The 21,672-nt window shown below is 41.7% G+C and overlaps 1 protein-coding gene across 6 annotated transcripts in view; it reads right to left on the bottom strand.

The window, feature by feature from the left end:
• Positions 1–21,672, bottom strand: part of SHANK3 (SH3 and multiple ankyrin repeat domains 3) — a 609,395-nt gene that overhangs the window by 16,064 nt on the left and 571,659 nt on the right. For all 6 annotated transcript variants that reach the window (XM_073579308.1, XM_073579309.1, XM_073579307.1 and 3 more), the window contains one exon: positions 18,787–21,019. In XM_073579308.1, coding sequence (XP_073435409.1) covers positions 18,787–21,019 — 2,233 coding nt within the window. The remainder of the gene's footprint in view (positions 1–18,786; positions 21,020–21,672) is intronic.

Here is a 21,672-nt window from a genome sequence, read left to right as displayed (position 1 = left end):
TTTTTTGGCGGACTTATAGACTTGAATTGGAAAGTTTGAGCTAACACTTGGATCAATATTGGACAAGTCTCTGATTTTGTGTGGACCACTCTGAAGAAAATGTGATCTACCCCATAGACTATCATAGATACGAGTGCCTAAAACACAGATGGCACTCATATGAGAAAAAGTGATGTTTGTATAAGCCCTTACACAATATTAAATGCAATCAATTACTATTGGTACAAGGCAATGTCTATGTTTTTTATTTTGTTTTAGCAGTCTAATAATATCCAGAATTCTGTAAGAATTTCTTCATGAATTTTGGTAATGGACAAACTCCATTGTTCTGATACAGAGCTCCAATTACCTTCAAATGTAAATGCTAACTGCCTTCAGCCACCACCAGTGGACATGCAGTTGTAATATACTTAGCACATTTTGAAATAAATATTTATATGGTATGCAGTAAGTTACATAGTTAAAAGGGGTTAAACCTATCCATAGAATAGGTTGTAATCAGCTGATTGCTGGGACCCCACCAGTCTCGGTAAAGGGGCTTTGAAGTGCGTGACGTACCCAAGAATGGCCACTAGCCAGAGTACAAAGCTGTACTTCATACACCTGGCACTGGTTGTTGGCTGACTGATGTGGGTGCCCACCAATCTGATTTTGATGTTCTGTCCTAAGGCTAAGTAACTTGCATCCCGTTCTCAGTTAGGTAGTATGAAAAAGTAAGCAGTTTAAAAAAGGATTTGTTTATCTCCCTATATATATAATTTTCTTCATCTTACAAGGCTTTGCAAGTTAATCTCGTTTTAAACAATGTTTACTATTACAATTTGAAGAAACTAGCCAATAAAATAGGAGCATCTTTTACCTAATATACGAAATATGGCTGTGGTACTCCACTTTTTGGCAGTATGGAGATTGTTACCCAACCCCCCCATAGATATAGGAAATGTTACCTGCTTTTAGCTGTAGTTAGTAAGCTGATCTACTGATCCTGACTGAGACCCGAGTAGTATAAAGACAACCCTAAGTGGTGGCATGTACCATCCATGATATTAAAAGCACCATAGCCATATCAGGAATATGTTCCAAATGATTTATGCTGACTTATTCTTAAGAGATTGCAAATACTTATATGTAAGTGTCAACTTAAGTACTCCTAACACATAGTACTACTAATCTACTAGTTGCTGTGAATTGATTTGAAGGGCCAAATCCAGCGGCCACGTCAGTTGTGGGAGCCCTACGAATCGCCTCTTACATGACAGCATTCCTGGCTCCTCTTTTCATTAGCTGGCCTGTCGTGACATCATCGTTGCAGCATTATGCACACGTGACATCACAGCAGGCCGACTAATCAAAAAAGGGCATCGGAAATAGGAAGGTACGAGGTGGTTCAGAGAGCTCCCATCAAATTACTGATGTGGCCGCTGGACTGGGTCCTATGAATCAATTTGCACCATCTTTAATGTCTATCAAATACTAAACATCCAAATCCTTAAAACTGGGTCCTAAAGCCTTGACATGTGCTTTACTAGTGAAAGTCAAAGGCAACAGTAACAATAGCGAAGAGTAATAACAAGAATGGGAGAATTTTCAAGACTTTGTTTCCTGCTCTCTTTCTTTATTGATGGTTTTAGTCACCCATTTGTTGCTGTGTTTGTAAGCCAAGAGAAAAGGATTAGTATTGGCATGACCAGGCAGATGACCTGCTAACATTTATCTGCAAGCGCTGGCTCACATTGACACTGCGCCCTGTGAGTGGTCAAAGGAAATGAAAGTGATGGATGATGCCAGGTTATTTCTAGTGTCCCTGTAATGCGATTCAAATAAAAGGGTAACAGGAGATATTGCTTGTGCTGCAGATACATGCACTTTGTCTGACCAGACAGGAGGAAATCTGCTTTTTAGGTGATATGTCTACCTACTTAAAACAGAATATTCTTTATATTTATGTAACACAATTTATCATAAGGTATTATTTTATGACATTAAATTCTACCACTACTCTCTGAAAATACAAAATAATCTATGTAAAAGCTCAGGTGGACAGTACTTTTCTATGTCTTTCTCTGTTGGGAATGTCGGGAAATATTGAGATATTTCTCTTCAATTAAGAACAAAGAGGACCAGGATGTCCCAATTCTTTATCTAAAAATTCTTTATATGGACAAAAAAGGATTTTATGTGAATAATATAACTTTTTGCTTGTTTATGCTCATAAATGCATTTTCTGTATACTTTATCTTAGTGTGTATTAATAGCATTTCTTCTTTGCAAAGAAATTAAAGAGGTAGTTCACTAGTTTAAACATTATGGTAATCTTAATGGGTCCTAGGTGGTCTAAGAAATACAGAAAATAATTCTATTCTCATTATTCTCACATCTCACTGGGTACTTTGGGAGAATCCCAGGAGTGCTTTTTTCGGATACAACGTGAAGGCTGCAGCTAATACATAGTCTCTGATTTGCTGCAGTGCTCATGTGACACTACCTGCTTAATGTTAATGCCCGGACACCGTTGGAGGACACGGTACTAAGTATGGAAGGGTGGCCCCAGTCTGGAAGGCATAGGTATAGGTATATATATATATATATAGCTATACCTATGCCTTCCAGATCGAGGCCACCTTTCCATACATATATAGACACACATATACAGTTGTGCTCAAAGGTTTACATACCCCAGCAGAATTTTTGTTTTCTTGGCCTTTTTTCTGAGAATGTGACTGATAACACCAAAACTTTTTATCCACTCCTGGCTAGTGGTTGGATGAAGCCAACTACTGTGTTTTCTCTTTTTAAATCATAATGACAACCCAAAACATCCAAATGACCCTGATCAAAAGTTTACATACCCCATTTCTTAATACCGTGTATTGCCCCCTCTAACATTAATGACAGCTTATCTTTTGTGGTAGTTGTGGATGAGGTTCTTTATTTTCTCAGATGGTAAATCTGCCCACTCCTTTTGGCAAAAAGCCTCCAGTTCCTGTAAATTCCTGGCCTGTCTAGCATGAACTGCACGCTTGAGATCTCCCCAGAGTGGCTCAATGATATTGAGTCTAGAAGACTGAGCTGGCCACTCTATAACCTTCACTTTATTCTGCTGTAGCCAATGACAGGTCGACTTTGTCTTGTGTTTTGGATCGTTGTCATGTTGGAACGTCCAAGTACATTCCATTGGCAGCTTCCAGGCTGATGGCTGCAATTTTGCCTCCAGTATTTGCTGATAACATGCTGCATTCATCTTTCCTTCACCTTTGACCAAGTTTCCTGTGCCTTTGAAGCTCACACATCCCCAAAACATCAGCGATCCACCTCCGTGCTTTACAGTAGGAATGGTGTTCCTTTCATCATAGGCCTTGTTTAAATCTCTCCAAATGTAACATTTATGGTTGTGGCCAAAAAAGTTCAATTTTGGCCTCATCACTCCAAATTACCTTGTTCCAGAAGTTTTGAGGCATGTCTCTGTGCTGTTTTGCATATTGTAGGTGAGATACTTTGTGGCATTTGCACAGTAATGGCTTTCTTCTGACAACTCGACCATGCAGCCCATTTTTCTTCAAGTGCCTCCTTATTGTGCATCTTGAAATAGCCACACCACTAGACTTCAGATAGTCCAGTATTTCAGCTCATGTTATTTGTAGGTTTTTCTTTGCATCCCAAACAATTTTCCTGGCAGTTGTGGACAAAATTTATGTTGGTCTACCTGACCATGGTTTCGTTTTTACAGAACCCCTAATTTTCCATTTGTTAATAATAGTTTGAACGCTGCTGACTGGCATTATCAATTCTTTGGATATCTTTTTGTGTCCCTTTCCTGTTTTATAAAGTTCAACTACCTTTTCCCGTAGATGCGTTGACAATTCTTTTGCTTTCCCCATGACTCACAATCCAGAAATGTCAGTGGCAGGATGAAAGATGCAAGAGTCTGTCTGGATCAACCACTGAGGACTCTCAATTCTAAATATTCTTCTGTCTGGATCCCAGAAACTTACTCAGCTTTTATGCACACAAACGGATTGCAAGCAAACAGGTCACATGTGAGGATGTTAGTAGCCATTCAAACCCATTTGTGTCAACTTCTGTGCATGTTATCAGGCCAAAATCACCAGGGTGTGTAAGCTTTTGATCAGGGTCATTTGGATGTTTTGGGTTTTCATTATGATTTAAAAGAAAACAAAGTAGTATGACAATAAATGGCTTCACCCAACCACTAACCATGAGTGGAGAAAAAGTTTTGGTATTATCAATCATATTCTCTGAAAAAAGGCCAAGAAAACAAAAATTCTGCCGGGGTATGTAAACTTTTGAGCACAACTGTATAAATATTTGTATATAAAAATAAATAGCTAATAATGCTGAAATCCACACAGAAACCAAATCCAATTACAAATCAAGATATATCTGAATTAATTGAGTGGTTTGAATTAATTGAGATTTGTTTGTTTCACAGGTGTGTTGGCTCTGGATCGCTTTGGAAGCTCTGTTGCCAGCTGTACCAGTGGTCATTGGATGTCCTATTTCCAGTTTCTTATTATGTTCTTGTTTTGTATATATATCATTATTCAAAAAGGTAGGTAGCAGTGTGCAAAAACTTTCTCTAGGAGAGCGCATTAAAATTTACAACTGAAAAGGAACCTGTCAACATGATTTCACACCAAAAAATTATTTAGATGTGCCTCTAGCTCTTTTAGGTTATGTGCGCACGTTGAGCACTTGCTTGCAGTTTTGTGGTGTAATTTCTTCGTTCAACACCACCTTTTCATGCTGATGCAATGTGGCATCAAGGTAATGGATTTAGGACAGCAGCTGTCATTGAGACGTAGCTCTTGGCTTAGTAATGAAAAGGTGTCAGCCCGACACAACATTGTCACCAGCCTATGTAGGAGTGTTAACAGAATGAATATACATAGGCTGTAACCAGACAGCAACTGTTAATTTTAAAGAAAAAAAAAAAAATGGCATGCGCTCCCGCGTAATTTTAATAACCAGCAGAGGGAAAGCCGACGGCTGGGGGCTGATCTTTATAGCCTGGGAAGGGGGGTAATACCCATGGAGTTTCTCAGGCTATTAATATTAGCTCACAGCTGTATACTTAGCCTTCACTGGTTATTAAAATGGGGGACCCCACAAAAAATGAAGTGGGGTACTCCTATAATTAATAACCAGCAAAGGCTATTTAGACAGCTGAGGGCTGATATTAACAGCCTAGGAAGGGGCCATGAATATTGGCCCCTCCCAGACTAAAAACATCAGCTCTCAGCTACCCCAGAAAATGCGCATCTATAACATATGCCAACTCTGGCGCTTATCCTCAGTCTTCCCACTTGCCCTGTAGCGGTGGCAAGTGGGGTTCATATTTGTGGGGTTGATGTCACCTTTGTATTGTCAGGTGACATAAAGCCTACAGGTTAGTAATGGAGAGACATCTATAAGACACCTATCCATTAGTAACCCCATAGTGATATTGCATAAAAACACAGACACCCAGAATAAAGTCCTTTATTTGAAATAATGACACAAACTCCTTTATGGAATCTTAATTAAACCATACTTATCGAACGAATAATCCACTGAAGCCAATGTCTTCTGCAACAAAAATAAAATAAACCACAAATATTCCTCATCTGTCCGCACAGAAGATAATCCATAATGTCCCACGAGGATCATCATCACTTTGAGAGCAGTCACATCAGTGATGAGACTGCGCTCAAAGACAGCCGGCGATACATTGACAGGAGGTAATCGCTACCGCAGTGTATCACTGAGCTGCCATGAAAAAGTTCACCAGAGTTCATCAGCTGATCTGCTCCGGTGATCTCCCTTACAGCACCACTGCTGCGTGGGAGAGTTGTCACGCAGCGGTGCCGTAAGTGAGAGCACCGGAGCAGATGAACTCCGGTGAACTCTCTCATGGCAGCTCAGTGATATACTGCGGGAGCAATTAACTTCTGTCAGTGTATCGCCGGTGGCCAGGTAGAGCGGTCACATCTCCCGATGTGATTGTTCTACATGTGAGATCGCCGTGGGACTCTCTTGATTACGTGGACTACGGTGGACAGGTGAATATATGTTGGTTTATTATTTTACATTATGTCTAGGCGACGAGGGCGTCAGGGATTTGGTGTTAGGTCAGTATAATGGGTTTTTATTTCTATGTGAATATGTATGTAATTTAACTTTTTTTTTCTTTTAACTGTGAGCACGGGCGCTGGCAGAAGAAACTACGTCTCCCATCAGTGGCACCTACTGTCACTATTATCAGTGACAGCAGACGTAGCCCGATGGGAGCAGTAGTTTCATTGGCTCACGCCATTGGGTAAGTCACAGCTGCGAAATCACACTGACATGTGACAGCATGATCCCGCAGCACTCTGACCGACGGTCTGCGGTAATGTTACCGTGGGTGACAGTCACAGCTGCGGAATCACGCTAACATCTGACAGCATGATCCCGCAGCGCTCTGACCGACAGTCTGCGGTAACGTTACCACGGGTGATAGTCACAGCTGCGGGAACACGTTGACATCTGCCAGCATGATCCCGCAGTGCTCTGACAGATGACAACGTGGGAAACACCATAGGAAGCCAGTAAAATGCAAAACAAAAATTTAGCAAATCCGCAAACATTTTTATACCTGCGTTTTTCCTGCGGATTGATACTGACTCAATTGAAGTCCATGGGTGCGGAAACGCTGCAGAAACGCAAAAAGAATTGACATTCTGCAGAAAAAAATGGACTGCTAATACGTACGGAAATTTACTGATAATGTGCACAACACTTCAGGATTGTCATTGAATTCCCTTGGATAAGGATTCCATTGCGTTTTTTGGACCATTTCAGCTTTGAAAAAATGCAGCGAAAGCGCGTACAAAATGCATTGTATGCACATAGCCTTAAGGGGGTTTTACACTAAGCGCTATCGCTAGCAATATCGCTAAAACGTCACTGGTTTTGTGACGTTATAGCGATATCGCTATGTGTGATACTTACCTCCGACCGGCTCCCCCGCTGATCGCGCGAGAATGTCCGGCTCCATTTCTCGTCGTCAGCTTCCTGCTGGGCTTCCTGCTGTGATGACGAGCGACGCGTGGAGGCGGGCGGGAGGACGTCAGGATCGCTGTGTGTGAAAGGTGAGTATCGTGCGCTGCGTCGCTGCTGCATCGCTGTGAGATCTTTCTGTATGAAAGCTCACTAGCGATCATTTAGCGATGCACCAGCGATCCTGACCGGTTTGGATCGCTGGTCGGATCGCTGGTGCATCGCTAAATGTAAAAGGGCCTTTAAAGTTAAGTCCAGCAATTCCTTTACATGGCAGTCTGTTAATCTGTTACTGAGAAATCAGCAACTGAACTGATATGCCAATGAGGCTGTTGTTCTGAAGCCTGTCACTCCAGCTCCTCCTGCTTGACTGGTGACTCCTTTGCCTAAAGTTACATAGCAGAGAGACTGTCAGTCAAGCAGGAGGAGGTGGCGCTGGGCAGGAAATAGAGCTGAAGTGACAGAGGCTTCCGATCTACAATAGTTCTTCAGCCTCATTTGCATATTAATGCTAATGCTGATTTCTCAGTACTCAGTATTGCAGGATCAGACTGGCCATGTAAAGGTATTGCTGGACTTATCATTGAAAGAGCAACATGTGCATATAAATTAGCTTTTTTTGGGGGGTCGGGATGAGGGGCTGAAATTCTGCAGACAGATTCCCTTTAAAGAATATCTCCCATTGAAAAAATCAGTCTCTTTAAACAGCTGAAGAGATGAGGTAAAGGAGAGATAAAAATAATCTGCAGCTGTGCTCCACCTTCCCATCTTCTTTTCTATGCACTATAGATTATTTGAGGACTGGGAATTTCTGAAAAATTGCCTGCAGGCTAAGAAAGCAGAAGTATTGGATGCAAGTAGGTGACAAGCATCACACTTTCCCCTAACTGGATTTCTTACAAAGTTTCATATAGTCAGATGTACTGTCTGAATAACGCAAAAATATGATACCTGCTCAATCACAAAGGATTAACATAACTTTAGGAGGAGGAATTAGCTTCCTCTACTATGCTTGTTATTATGACTCCATATTATAGTCTGTATAGTGTCTATATAGGATGCTGCTATGCTCGCTGTGACACAGTAAGAGCGTCTACCACAATCCATTCCCAGAGAAATGTCTAATCTGTGTCAGCTGACAAACATTGTTAGTCTCTAATGAATGACAGCAAATTAAACACTTTTCTGCCTTTTAATTATAGAATAGCAAATAATTCCCCTAAATCACTGAATGTACTAGGCTGAACCACACTAAAACTATCTGCTTGGAAAACCTGATATGTATCTTGTCTGACAGTCATTGTAGCTCTAGAGCAGGGTTCCCCAACTCCAGTCCTCAAGGCCCACCAACAGGTCATGTTTTCAGGATTTCCCTTGTATTGTACAGGTGATGCAATTATCACCTGGGCAATACTAAGTAAATCCTGAAAACATGACCTGTTGGCGGGCCTTGAGGACTGGAGTTGGGGAACCCTGCTCTAGAGGCTAGTGCAGCACCAACCAACACTTCAATCAATAGAATTTACTGGTCTGCAAGTACAAATATCATGGTTGGTCTTTGCTGACCTGTAATAAGCACTCAAACATCAGCATTACTATCTGGTGCAACATTTAGTAGCCCCAAATATCACAAAAAAAAGAAAAGTTTTTTGCTTTTGACTTTATATATACAGTCAAGAGAAAAAAACTATGTACACCCTCTATGAATTCTATTACTTTACATATCAGGACATATTAAAAAAAATGTTGTCCTTAAAAAGTCTTAAAATTGGGTAAATACAACCTCAGACGAACACGTGAAAAACTATAGCGTGTCATTATTCATCTAACAAAAAGTAGGGAAAAAGGAAGAAGCAGTGTGTGAAAAAGTTAATATACCCTTATAGCTATTAACTCCATTGGCATTAAAAGGGTTAGTAGCAGCCGTGTCCTGCTAATCAAGTGCCCTGAATAATTGTTCATCAGCAAGTATGTTAATACAATGATGAAGAAGAAGCAAATGTTGCTGCCCATGAATCAAGGAAGGATTATAAAGGCATTTCCACGCAATTTGGAGTCCATCATTCTTAAGTGAGAAAGATTATTCACATGTGGAAAAGCAGACATCCCATAAATACATCCGGAGGTCAGAATGTGCAGAGGTTGCAAAAAAAAACCCCCAAAACTACAACTCAGACCCTAAAGGACTCAGTTAAAATGTTAAAGGGAATCTGTCATCAATTTTTTGCATATCAGCTGCGGCCACCAGCATCAGGGGCTTATCTATAGCATACTGTAATGCTGTAGATAAGCCCCCGATGTAATCTGAAAGAGAAGAAAAAGGAGTTATATTATACTCACCCAGGGGAGTTCCGGGTCCGGAGAGATTCGCGGTCTGGTCTGGCGCCTCCCATCTTGCAGCGATGACATCCTCTTCATTCCTGGCCGTCGCGGCTCAGACACACTGCTCTGCCCTGTTGAGGGAAGAGCAGATAACTGCAGTGCACAGGCGTCGGAAGAGGTCCTGGGCCTGCGCACTGCAGGACTCTGCTCTGTCCTCAACAGAGCAGAGCAATGCGCCTGCGCCACGACGGCCAGGAATGAAGAGGACGTCATCGTTGCAAGATGGGAGGCGCTGGACCGGACCGTGACTCCCTCCAGACCCGAACAGGACCTGGAACGTGCCTGGGTGAGTATAATCTAACTCATTTTTCTTCTCTTTCAGGTAACATCGGGGGCTTATCTACAGCATTACAGTATGCTGTAGATAAGCCTCTGATGCCGGTGGCCACAGCTGATAGGCAAAAAGATTGATGACAGATTACCTTTAAATGTTCAAGTTCATGACAATACAATTAGAAAAAGAATAAACAAATATGGCTTGTTTGAAAGGGTTGCTGAGAGTAAGCCTCTTCTTTCTATATATAATAAAGTCTGCAAAATTGCATCTTAAACTATAAGAACTTTGCAACACAATTATTTGAAAAGAAGAGACCAAAATGGAAAGGTTTACCCTACTCCACATTTGGAGAAAATCAAACTCTGTGTATTGGCACAATACCATGAAATGTCAAGCATGGTGGCAGAGCTATGATAATTTATTTGGACTTGTTTTGCAGAAACAGGACATGGACACCTTGCACTGATTGAGTTGACTGAACTCCTCTGTGTATGAAAATGCTCTATTGTAAAATGTGAAGACTTCTATCTAAAATGTAAAGCTTAAGCAAAACTGGAACATGCGACAGGACAATGCCCTCAAGCACACCAGCAATTCAACTATAGAGGAGCTAAAATAGACAATAATCAAGTTGTTGAAATGGACCAAAGTCCAGACTTCAACCCCATTGAAATGTTGTATTTACTTAATTGTAAGATCACCTAAAGATCAGATTTTTTTTTTATTATTAAGTCCCGATATATAACCATAGAATTCAAAGAGAGCGCAGTTATTTTTTCCCATGACTAAAAGCCTGTAACAAAATGTAAAAGTTGGAAGCCCTTTAAATAATTTGTGCTGAGGTCCAGTGATTTTAGCTTTGACACTGTTTCTATTGGTAGTATAATCACTGCTAACCACTGGGATGCCAACTGTCTGAAAAATTAGAATCCACAAATAGGTAATCGTTCATCCTATCCAGCTGAGAAGAGGTGAACAAAAATGTGCTTGGGTCTCTCCTTTTATTCTGATGCAAGGAGGAGTCTGAATAGATGTGCTGTAAAGTCTCACAGATTTTGTACGAAGTACTAAAGCACATGCATGACTGATGCTCAATTCAAACTCCTCCTTGATCTTATAGTTTGTGGGGGCTGGAGAAATGGGAACTCCAATTTGACCAATGAGGATCTTGTTATCACACCTCCAGGGATAGGTGAGAGATGTGCTAGGTTGAAAAAAAATCTTTAAACAGGTTCTTCAGGAATAGAAAAAAACCCCAAAGGAAATATCATTATAAATATTTTTAACTAATGTTTTGTCTAGGGAGATAATCACTATAAAATTAAAATGGCCACACCTTTCTTAGGCTGGTTTCACACTTGCGTTTTTTTGCGCTGGTTTTTTTTCCTATATTTAACATGGGTGCGCATTGTCATGCGTTTGTACGCGTTTGCATGCGCATGCGTTTTTTGTAGTGTGCGCCCAGGTGCACAAAATGCAACCTGTTGCATTTTTGGTGCGTCCGACCTGTCTCAAAAACCGCATGCGCACGGAATTCATCCAAAAACACATTAAAGTCTAAGGAAGCGCTGACGTGCGCATGGTCATGCGCACATCTGTGTTTAAAAAAGCATGCGCAAAAAACAAGAAAACGCATTAAAAACGCATGATACATGTTTTATGCGCGTTTGCACTGCGCACACAGCGCAGCGCAAAAAAACGCAAGTGTGAAAGTAGCCTTAGAAACGTGTCTTAGACAGTTAATAGGACATGTGCCAATGAGCATGTCTGGTAGACAGCTCCGCTACAATGTCTTGGAGATAACCTATACCATGTATAGTCAGTCATTCAGAAAGACAAGATGAACATTCTAGAACCGGTTTATTTCAGTGTAACAAGGCAGTAGCCATTTTAGTTCTACAAGTATTGATTATTTCTCTAGACTAAACAATTGTCATTCACTAATTAAAAATAATTAGGCATTTACTTATAATTACATATACTTTAGTTATTATTTTTTCAATTCCCAGTGAACCTCTTTAAGAAAAGGGGGCCACATGCAGAAGCAAGCAACTTGCTGACATGGAATGAAGATCAAGAGGTCGGATAGTGATCTCCATCAAACAATTTTCTCAGGACCTCCATAACCTTGGACATTTAGGCTATGTGCCCACGTAGCGATTTTTAAGCGTTTTTGCCGTGATTTTCAGCGCGAAAACGCTTAAAAATCGTGTACAGAACGCCCCCCATGCATTCCTATGGCATTCCACACATGCTGTGCTAATGCTGCGCTTTTTTCCGCAGCGGAATCGCATCGCGGAAAAAATCGCAGCATGCTCATTCTTTTGTGCGGAATCGCAAAGAATTGCCGCGATTTCGCACCCATAGGAATGCATGAGAATCGCTTACTTCCCGCATGTGGCTATGCCCATGCATTCCTATGGCATTCCGCACATGCTGTGCTAATGCTGCGCTTTTTTCCGCGGCGGAATCGCATCGCGGAAAAAATCGCAGCATGCTCATTCTTTTGTGCAGAATCGCAAAGAATTGCCGCGATTCCGCACCCATAGGAATGCATGAGAATCGCTTACTTCCCGCATGTGGCTATGCCCACCATGCGGGAAGTTAAGCGTCTCATGTGTGGTTGGTACCCACGGTGTGGAGAGGAGACTGTCCTCCAGGCCCTGGGTACCATACCCCTGTAAAAAAAAGAATAAAAAATAAAAAATCGGGGTATATTTACCTTCCGATGTCCCGCGCTGCATTCCCGGCCTAGCGTTCCCAGTAATGCCTTGCGGCAAAGGTCCTGTAATGACGTGGTCTCGCGAGATCGCTATAGCAACGCGAGACTACGTCATCACAGGTCTCGCAAGGCATTACTGGGAACGCTGAGGCCCGGGATGGCTGCACGGACGCCGGAAGGTAAATATACCCCGATTTTTTTAATTTTTTTTAGCATTTTAACATTCTATCTTTTACTATTGATGCCGCATAGGCGGCCTCAATAGTAAAAACCTGGTCACACTTGTCAAACACTATGTTTGACGAGTGTGACCAACCTGTCAATCACTTTCCAAGCGATGCTTCAAATCGCTTGGAAAGTGCTTGAATATCGCACACGAAAATCGCGGCAAAATCGCGATCATAATCGCGGTGAAATCGCGCGGTTTCTGGGAAGGAGTCCGGTTTTTAGTGAGCGTTTTAAAACGCTACGTGGGCCCACAGCCTTAAAATATAACATTAACCCAATGTTAGAATTAATCAATTTTTATATGTGAATGTTAATTTCATAAATTCAGATGCATAAGACATGGAGGACATTTGTTATAGAGTTCCTGGGTGCTGGCCTGATTCCCCAACAATGAGGCTTCTACTTAATAATACAACACATACCCTAATGACAAGCACTGACTTCCCATAGAAATGAAAAAGAAAACCACTCCTGTGCTTGGCCAACATTACAGATAACTGTTTGAAAAAAGGTCCCTGTGATTGGGTCAATTGCTTAGTATCAATCAATGGTACCATGAAACTCTGCTAGCACTACAACAGGTCTGTTGGCCTGCCCATCATATCCAAGGCTAATTGTGTACAGTATGTATGTAGAACTAAAAGTACCATGACTCAGTTAAAAACTACATGATGATTATACACTTTACTGTGATAACAGCAAGTTTACTCAATATGGCAACACAATCTTGGGATACATCTCCTTGTGTACGTAGGTCAGGCCCACTGTCCTTGTTGCTCTAGTAGCCAGGGCTGTGGAACTGGAAAATCAAGGTTCCGACTTCGAATGCTCTATTTATTCACACTCTGAATCGGGCTATGAAACCTTCAAAAATGGCTATTAGTAATAACAAATTTATTTAACTACAATAGTAACATCACTGTATCATCACTGTATCATGAATTATTAACATTTCAATACATGTCAAAATTCCTATGAAAATAAAGGGGATTTCACAAGTTTGAAAGTTATCTGCTATCCATAGGATAGGTAATAACTTCCCTATTGCTGGGGGTCCAATCGTTGGGACTCCCACCGATCCAGAGAACGGGGGCTCCAAAGAGAAGCATGGTGGACGATCATGTGCACTGTTGTTCCAATCATTCGTATGGGAATGCCGAAAACCAGAAGTACATTGAACTCTATCTCTGGTATCTCATGAAAAATGAATGGAACAGCATGACTGATCACCACTCCATTTGCACAGGGCTTCCCTAGCTTTCTGATATGATGTGGGTCCTAGTAGTCAGTTGGAGTCGATACATTTCTACCAACTCTAAATCCACCCAAAGCTAACACTGATTCACCAAGTCCAACCCCACATTATGACCTGGTGCTAATAATGATGGGTAACATTGCTTATACATGGAGCCAGTCACTCATAGAAGTTTCACCCCTTATCTCTAAAGATACATAATACAAGTCATATTGGGCATATGTAATAACATTGGTTAAAGAACACACTGTTGGATGAGATCTGGTGAGCACGAAGGAACTCCCTTTGGGGTAATGAACTTGATATAGTGTATTATTTCACATCTCTGGAGTTAATAAATGCTATACTAGCTGGTGTGCCAATGTCTCAGAGTGACACCTACACAAAAATTCTTATTAGTAAAACCGGAATTTAAAATATATTTTAGATGACCATACCTTAAAAACTACCAAATTACAACCTGTGATGGGGCTAAAGGGAACCAGTTGGACCACTTTTGCTTTTTTGACTATATAACAGACTAAATCAATGCTAAATGATCTACAGGGCACAATTTTGCTGAAAAGCTTTCTGAAGTGACTATGAAAGAAATGAAAATATACAGCCATGTATCTCCCTATGATAAGTCTTCCAACCGTCCAGCAGAGCCAACAGATGACAGTTAGTGGCTTCTGGGTGAACTGGGACATCATTCCAAGATCCTCATCTAAAACCAATGTCATCCTCGTGGCAGGCACCCTTTAAACTGAATGCCTTTTCCAACTAGAAAACCAATAGCCTTTGAAACGGAAATATATTTGGAAGTTACAATAAAGTAATGGATGGCTTGGCAAGTGTTAATATGTTAATATGAATGTTTAAAAAGCAGTGAATAGTTGATAATGGAGATGGAAGTCAGGAGAAGATTGTGCACGTCACTATAACGCAATGGGAAAGCTGAGCAACATAGTAAAGAATAGCCAGAAAAATAAGCATCTCAATGAATAAAGAAAGAGTAAGTATGACGAGCATGGATAAGCAACCTATGGGTAACAGCAAGTACTGAGGCCCTATATATATATATATATATATATATAATAAAGAGGACATGCATCTATGTACACGTTGAACGTAGTGAGATAATATTACAGTAATAAGTGAGACTATGTGCAGATGGAGGTGCAATATAAATTTTAGGCTGGGACTAGTTGGTGACTTTGACCACAACACAGATTGCATGGACAAATATTACTCTGTGCAGCTGCTACAATGCAGCATAATGCAGGTGAATAGGGTCACACTGAGACTCTAGCATACTGTGAAAAACAAGTCTAAAAAAATCCAATTAAGTCCGACGTTTTGCAACTTGCTTGTCGGGATCCACTAAGAGTCCCAATGCAATTCCATTCATCTGCATTTCGCTGCAATATAGTAGCGGCACACACCGAACAACCTACAGTACCGTTGTGGCTAAAGCTGCCGTGTAACCCTAAATCTTATTGTGTCCGTCTGGAGGCAACAAATGTACATGATAAAAATCTAATATATACTACACAGTGTATACGTATGAATACAATGTCAGAAAAGAAACTGATACCTGAATACTGTCTTTTAGCATACAGCAAACAAGTTTGTGAAAAATGGAAGACATATAAGACATGATGATAGACAGCACCTATAACAAGTATTCTCCTAACTTAGGCCTTCTTCAGGATAGATTGTGTGTCAACAATGGATGGAGAAGGATTTCATTACACTTTTTCACACCTGTAACCACCAAACTAATGTCAAAATGACAACAAATCTTTAGAACGTTACATGCCATAAAAAGAAACCAATAATGCACATCTACTTCTTAGTGTTCTGGGGAATTAAAATTCACAGAAATAGATAAAAAATTCTGAGTTATTTTAGCAGTTTATCCCCACTTTCTTTAATTTAGACACAAGAGATAACAGATCCTGTTTCTGACAATGTGACCTGATTCCTATAGGTTTTTGCCCTCCCACAGTTCAGTTGGGTTGTGGCAGGCCTTCCCACATTATTCTTAATCTGCAGCATCAGCAGCGTTACATAGTCATGTGACCACAGAGTTCTTCACCTAAACCTGGTAGATTTTATTTTCATACATACAGTGAAGGAAATAAGTATTTGATCCCGTGTTGACTTTTAAGTTTGCCCACTGACAAAGACATGAACAGTCTATAATTTTAAGGGGAGGTTTACTTTAACATTTTCGAGATAGAATATCAAAAATAAAATAAAGAACATCACATTGTATAAATTATATATATTTATTTGCATTTTGCAGTGAGAAATAAGTATTTGATCCCCTATCAACCATCAAGAGTTCTGGCTCCTACAGACCAGATAGACGCTCCTAATCAACTCGTTACCTGCATTAAAGACAGCTGTCTTACATAGTCACCTTCATAAAAGACTCCTGTCCACAGACTCAATTACAGACTATAACCTCTAGAACATGGGCAAGACCAAAGAGCTTTCTAAGGATGTCAGGGACAAGATCATACACCTGCACAAAGCTAGAATGGGCTACAAAACCATAAGTAAGGCGCTGTGTGAGGAGACAACTGTTGGTGCAATAGTAAGAAAATGGAAGAAACACAAAATGACTGTCAATTGACATCAATCTGGGGCACCATGCAGAATCTCACCTCATGGAGTATCCTTGATCATGAGAAAGGTGAGAGATCAACCTAAAACTACACGGGAGGAACTTGTTAATGATCTCAAGGCAGCTGGGACCACAGTCACCAAGAAAACCACTGGTAACACATTACGCCGAAAAGATTTATCCTGCAGTGCCCACAAGGTCCCCCTGCTCAAGAGGGCACATGTGCAGGCCCGTTTGAAGTTTGCCAATGAATACCTGGATGATTCTGTGAGTGATTGGGTGAAGGTGCTGTGGTCAGATGAAACAAAAATTGAGCTCTTTGGCATTAACTCAATTCACCATGTTTGGAGGAAGAGAAATGCTGCCTATGACCCAAAGAACACCGTCCCCACTGTCAAGCATGGAGGTGGAAACATTATGTTTTGGAGGTGTTTCTCTGCTAAGGGCACAGGACTACTTCACCGCATCAATGGGAGAATGGATGGAGCCATGCACCGTAAAATCCTGAGTGACAACCTCCTTTCCTGTGCCAGGAAATTAAAAATGAGCTGTAGCTGGGTCTTCCAGCAAGACAATGACCCAAAACATACAGCCAAGGCAACAAAGGAGTGGGTCACAAAGAAGCACATTAAGGTCATGGAGTGGCCTAGCCAGTCTCCAGACCTTAATCCCACAGAAAACTTATGGAGGGAGTTGAAGCTTCCAGTTGCCAAGCGGCAGACTCAAAATCTTAACGATTTAGAGATGATCTGCAAAAAGGAGTGGACCAAAATTCCTCCTGAGGTGCGCAAACCTCATCATCAACTAGAAAAAACGTCTGACTGCTGTGCTTGCCAACAAGGGTTTGCCACCAAGTATTAAGTCTTGCTTGCCAGAGGGATCAAATAGTTATTTCTCACTGCAAAATGCAAATAAATTAATATAATTTCTACAATGTGATTTTCTGGATTTTATTTTTGATATTCTATCTCTCAATGTTAAAATTAACCTACCCTTAAAATTATAGACTGCTCATGTCTTTGTCAGTGGGCAAACTTACAAAATCAGCAAGAGATCAAATAATTATTTCCTTCACTGTAGGTGAAGTACGTTGTGATTATGTGTTTTTACATGGCCACCAGGGCAGGGTAGTGGGGTGGTGCCCTAGAGGGGCTTCCTCACGTGGTTCTCCAACACAGGATTTGTTTTCTCTGGCGTCAAGGCTGAAGAAAGTAGAAAATTTCTATTTTTATAAGTACAGAAACTGCTAAAATAATCCAGAACATTTAATACAGCTAAATGTAAAATATAATCTTTTTAACAATTGCTGTCACATTTTAAAATAATTTGTATTCCCCTTAATAACTAAAGGAGTTTTGTATTAATATTTTTTTTTCGCCAATAGGCTTCCAAAGCTTAAAAATAACCAACATAGGTATTCTCACCAGCTCTTGCTCCAGCTCAGGTTATCCATGGTGATTATTTACAAGCTGCAATGGTGAATTCACGGATACAACACACATGACCGCTGCAGCCAATCACTGGAATAAATGGCTTCTGCTAACTTCATCGGCAGAGCCACTGAGCCCAATGATTTGCTGCAGTGGCCGTGTCCGATGAAGTCATGACTTCACTGCTGTAGTTTGCAAACAATCAGTAAGAGCAGCGGAAAGGAAGGATGGAGCAAGGGATGGTGAGTAAAGTCCTTTGTTGTTTCTAACCATTCAAAGGCTGTGGACCAAGAAAAATATATTCCCCAAAAACCTCTTTCATGTTCTAGTGTGCCCTAGAGTTTAGACCTCAATACAATGGACAATTTAACTCTTAACTGTTGACAGAATAATTTCTGAAAGCAATGCACATGAAGGGGATGTACAGTTATGCATTCAATTATTTTACAACTACTCTGGTTGTGACTAATGTAAAGATTTGATTTCACAATGACATTATTCTACAGTGTAATTAAAATTAAATCCACTTCCATCCAATAAAAGATAAAACAAATCAATGAAGTAAGGAATACTTTTCATAGGTACTGCTGTGTAATGAGAAGACTGACACAAAACACTGATTTTATATTGTGAAATTCTAAAACACAATTATGATCACAAATAAAAATAAATAAATAAAACTTCCTATAATTCTAGCTACAAATTTTCAATTTCTCGCACCACTTAATTGGTCTCGTATCTTGAGCTAATCTGTCCTATTATAGCAGTAAACAATAACACTCATTTCTCACCAACTATACTTTAATCTAAATAATTTTTATTCTAACTGGTCCTTCTTACCGAGCCGCCACCACTGGAGATTTCTTGCCGGGGTCCATTCCCGGGATTGATGGCTCCTCCCCAAGTGACCTTGTGTCCTTGTTTAGCAGCTGAAGTCGAGAACTGATCTCCCCAATTACAGACGGCTTTTCTATTTCCACAGGGCCCCCGTGTGATAGAGGCCGACTCTCGATTGGATCTCCCCATAGCTTAGATCTTCTCTGAAAGAGGTAGCGCGGACGCCCCGCTGCAATTTGCTGCTGGGCAATAAGCTCACTGTCCGAGGACTGCTTGAGCAGGGGGTCCCTGAAGGTCACGGTGCCCTTCATCAGTTGTGACTTGAGTTTGGGCTTTGGAGGCACTGGTGGCTTCTCGAGTATAAAAGTTTGACCGTCGGCGTACGAGGTGTAGGTGTCAGTGGGCTCCCCACTCTCTGAGGACAGAGTGGACATGCTAGACACAGTAGAGATGGTGCTCGTGGTTTCCAGATGGTGGTCACTCGAACTCCTGGTGTCCACTTCCTCTACACCTGAGTCAGTAGCTGACTCTGGATGGGGAAGTGGAGCATCAGAAGGCTTCCCTGAGGATGGTGCACCACTAGCTTGCTTGGCAGATGGCACAGCCAAGGTACCGGGTCGAGACAGTTGGCTGATGGGGGTGCCGGGTTTAGTGACCAGGACTCCATTGGCAAAAGCATCAGGAGGAGGCAATAGCCCAATTTTTGCTAACTCTTCTCTTGTTTCCTCATCACTTGAGGACAGCATGGCTGGTGGTAGATTATTAGCGCCAAAAGGCTCTACTTCTTCCTCTGAGCTTCCCTGACCAAGAGTTTTATCAGAAGAAGAGCTTGATGGAGCCTTCTCTTCAGTATCTTGTGGCTGTGTAGCCTCTTGCTGGTCAGTTGCAGATGGTGCCTCCTGATCTTTATCTTCGGTCCCATTGCTGGTAGCGTGCACCATTATAAGCCCTGCTGTTTTCTGCTTAGAGGTGTCAACAATGCTTAGAATCATAGGTTTCCTTTCCTCCACCCTGCTTTCAGGTCGTTCTGGACTTTTCTCAGCACGACGCTCTCCATCTCTTCTTAATGGAACACCCCACTGGCCTTTTACAGATGCCCCAGAAGGGCTATATATAGGTGATGCTGACCCTTCTATTTCCATTCCCACCTCCCCCTCTTTGGTTTGAATTTCCAGAAAGAGTGGAGGAGCTCTATCAGAATCTGGGCTCCTTACTGGAGTAGGTGTCCTTGGTGGAGGAGGAGAGGGTGCCTGGGCAGAAAGCGCACGTTCTCTTGCGGCCAGCGCAAGTGCAAGAGGTGAATTCGGATCAAGGGGTTTACCAGTAAGGGGGTGGATAAATGTAGAATGGGGACTGCTGTACATCAAAGACTTAAGTGAAGAACCTGGAGAAGGCAGGAGGACATCACGACTCCCTAACAATCGCTCATCAACAGAGCGTGATGATTGCAGAGAGGGGAGGTCTGGAGAAGGTGGTGTTCCTTCCAATGCTCCGACCGAGAGGAAGACTGTGGATTTTCGCTTCTCATCCAGCCGTCGCTCACGCTCCTTCATTACTCCAGCAAGTGCTGTTGCAAAAGGACTACCTAATGGATCGTGGTGCGCACTTCCTAACTCCATCATACTCTGTCGTTGGCTGCGTCGAGATGGTGAAGAATCGCGTGAGTAACCCCCAGCCATGGCTAAAGCAGCTCGTTCCTGTGCATCTTCCACTTGAAGCTGTTTCACAAGGGGACTCTTTTTGCGTTGTGGCTTCATTGGTGCAAACAAACCCATATTAGCATAGGGATTGTCCACCGCCCGACTTCTTCTTTTCAATTTTTCTGGAGGTGTCGGAGATGGGCCAGGTCGAGGAATGCTTGTAGGTTCCACTGGGAGATGAGATGTATCTTGAAGAATGATCATGGAACGAGCACGCTTCTGTCGATCAGGAGGAGGGAGCGCACGATCCATGCTTAACAGCTCTGCAGAACCCATTCCATGTGGAAGCCCATGGAATCTGGCTTCAAATCCTGGTTTAAAGCTGGAATGCACTGTATCATATCCCCTACCAGGAGGCGGTGGTGGGGAAAAAGCTGGGGGTGGTCCAGTGTCAAAATAATATGGGGATGGAGGAGGGGGAGCAGATTTCTGCGGAGGCGGTGGAATTCCAGGGCCTTCTCTTAAAGAATCCTGCATTGAGGTGCTGCGAGGGAATCTTCCATCAAAGAATGGATCTGATAGTTTTTCATCTTCACCTAAAGGCAAACACAAAATTACAACCTTAGTTGTCATAGCAGGAAGTTTTTTGTTTTTTTTAATTATGCTGCATGATAACTTTGATGGGAAATAATAATTTACAGTCTAGTGGAAATGCTGTCACCGGCCAGTCCAAGATCTAGTGCAAATGCTATAGCCAAGGCTGACAATCCGACTGCATAAGCATTCACCATTGATTGGCATAAGTGATCACATAAATTAAAAGGGGATGGATGACAATTTTCTACTATCCTTTGCCATTAATGCAGTAGGTGACTCTCAATCACAGTTGCCACCCATGAGTGATTCAGTAGGCAAAAGTCACTGGGCTCCTAAATCACTGCAAAGCAATTGTACAGGAAATTCATCTCTAGCAAAGCTACTTTATTAGTTAGGGTGGACAAATATTTTAAAAACTGAATTCTCCTTATCAAGCAAGCCTCAAGAGATAAACTTGATAAGGAGACGTGTATCATTCAATTAATCATTTCCATCAATAATCTGAACTACTTAAAAGCATTTGGGGTTCAACACACAAAAAATAGCTGTCGGCTGAACGATGGTATGCTCCCATACACAGGTGTGCTAGCTCTACTGAGCCTGAGCGTTCCTGAGAATCGCTGCCAGGCTCCTCTGGCAGTGGTTTATCTCA

This window comes from Dendrobates tinctorius, unplaced genomic scaffold (genome assembly GCF_039654945.1).
Source record: "Dendrobates tinctorius isolate UK_male_01 unplaced genomic scaffold, ASM3965494v1 ptg000062l, whole genome shotgun sequence".
In the NCBI taxonomy this organism is placed as follows: Eukaryota; Metazoa; Chordata; class Amphibia; order Anura; family Dendrobatidae; genus Dendrobates; species Dendrobates tinctorius.
This window is presented reverse-complemented; position numbering and strand designations above follow the sequence as displayed.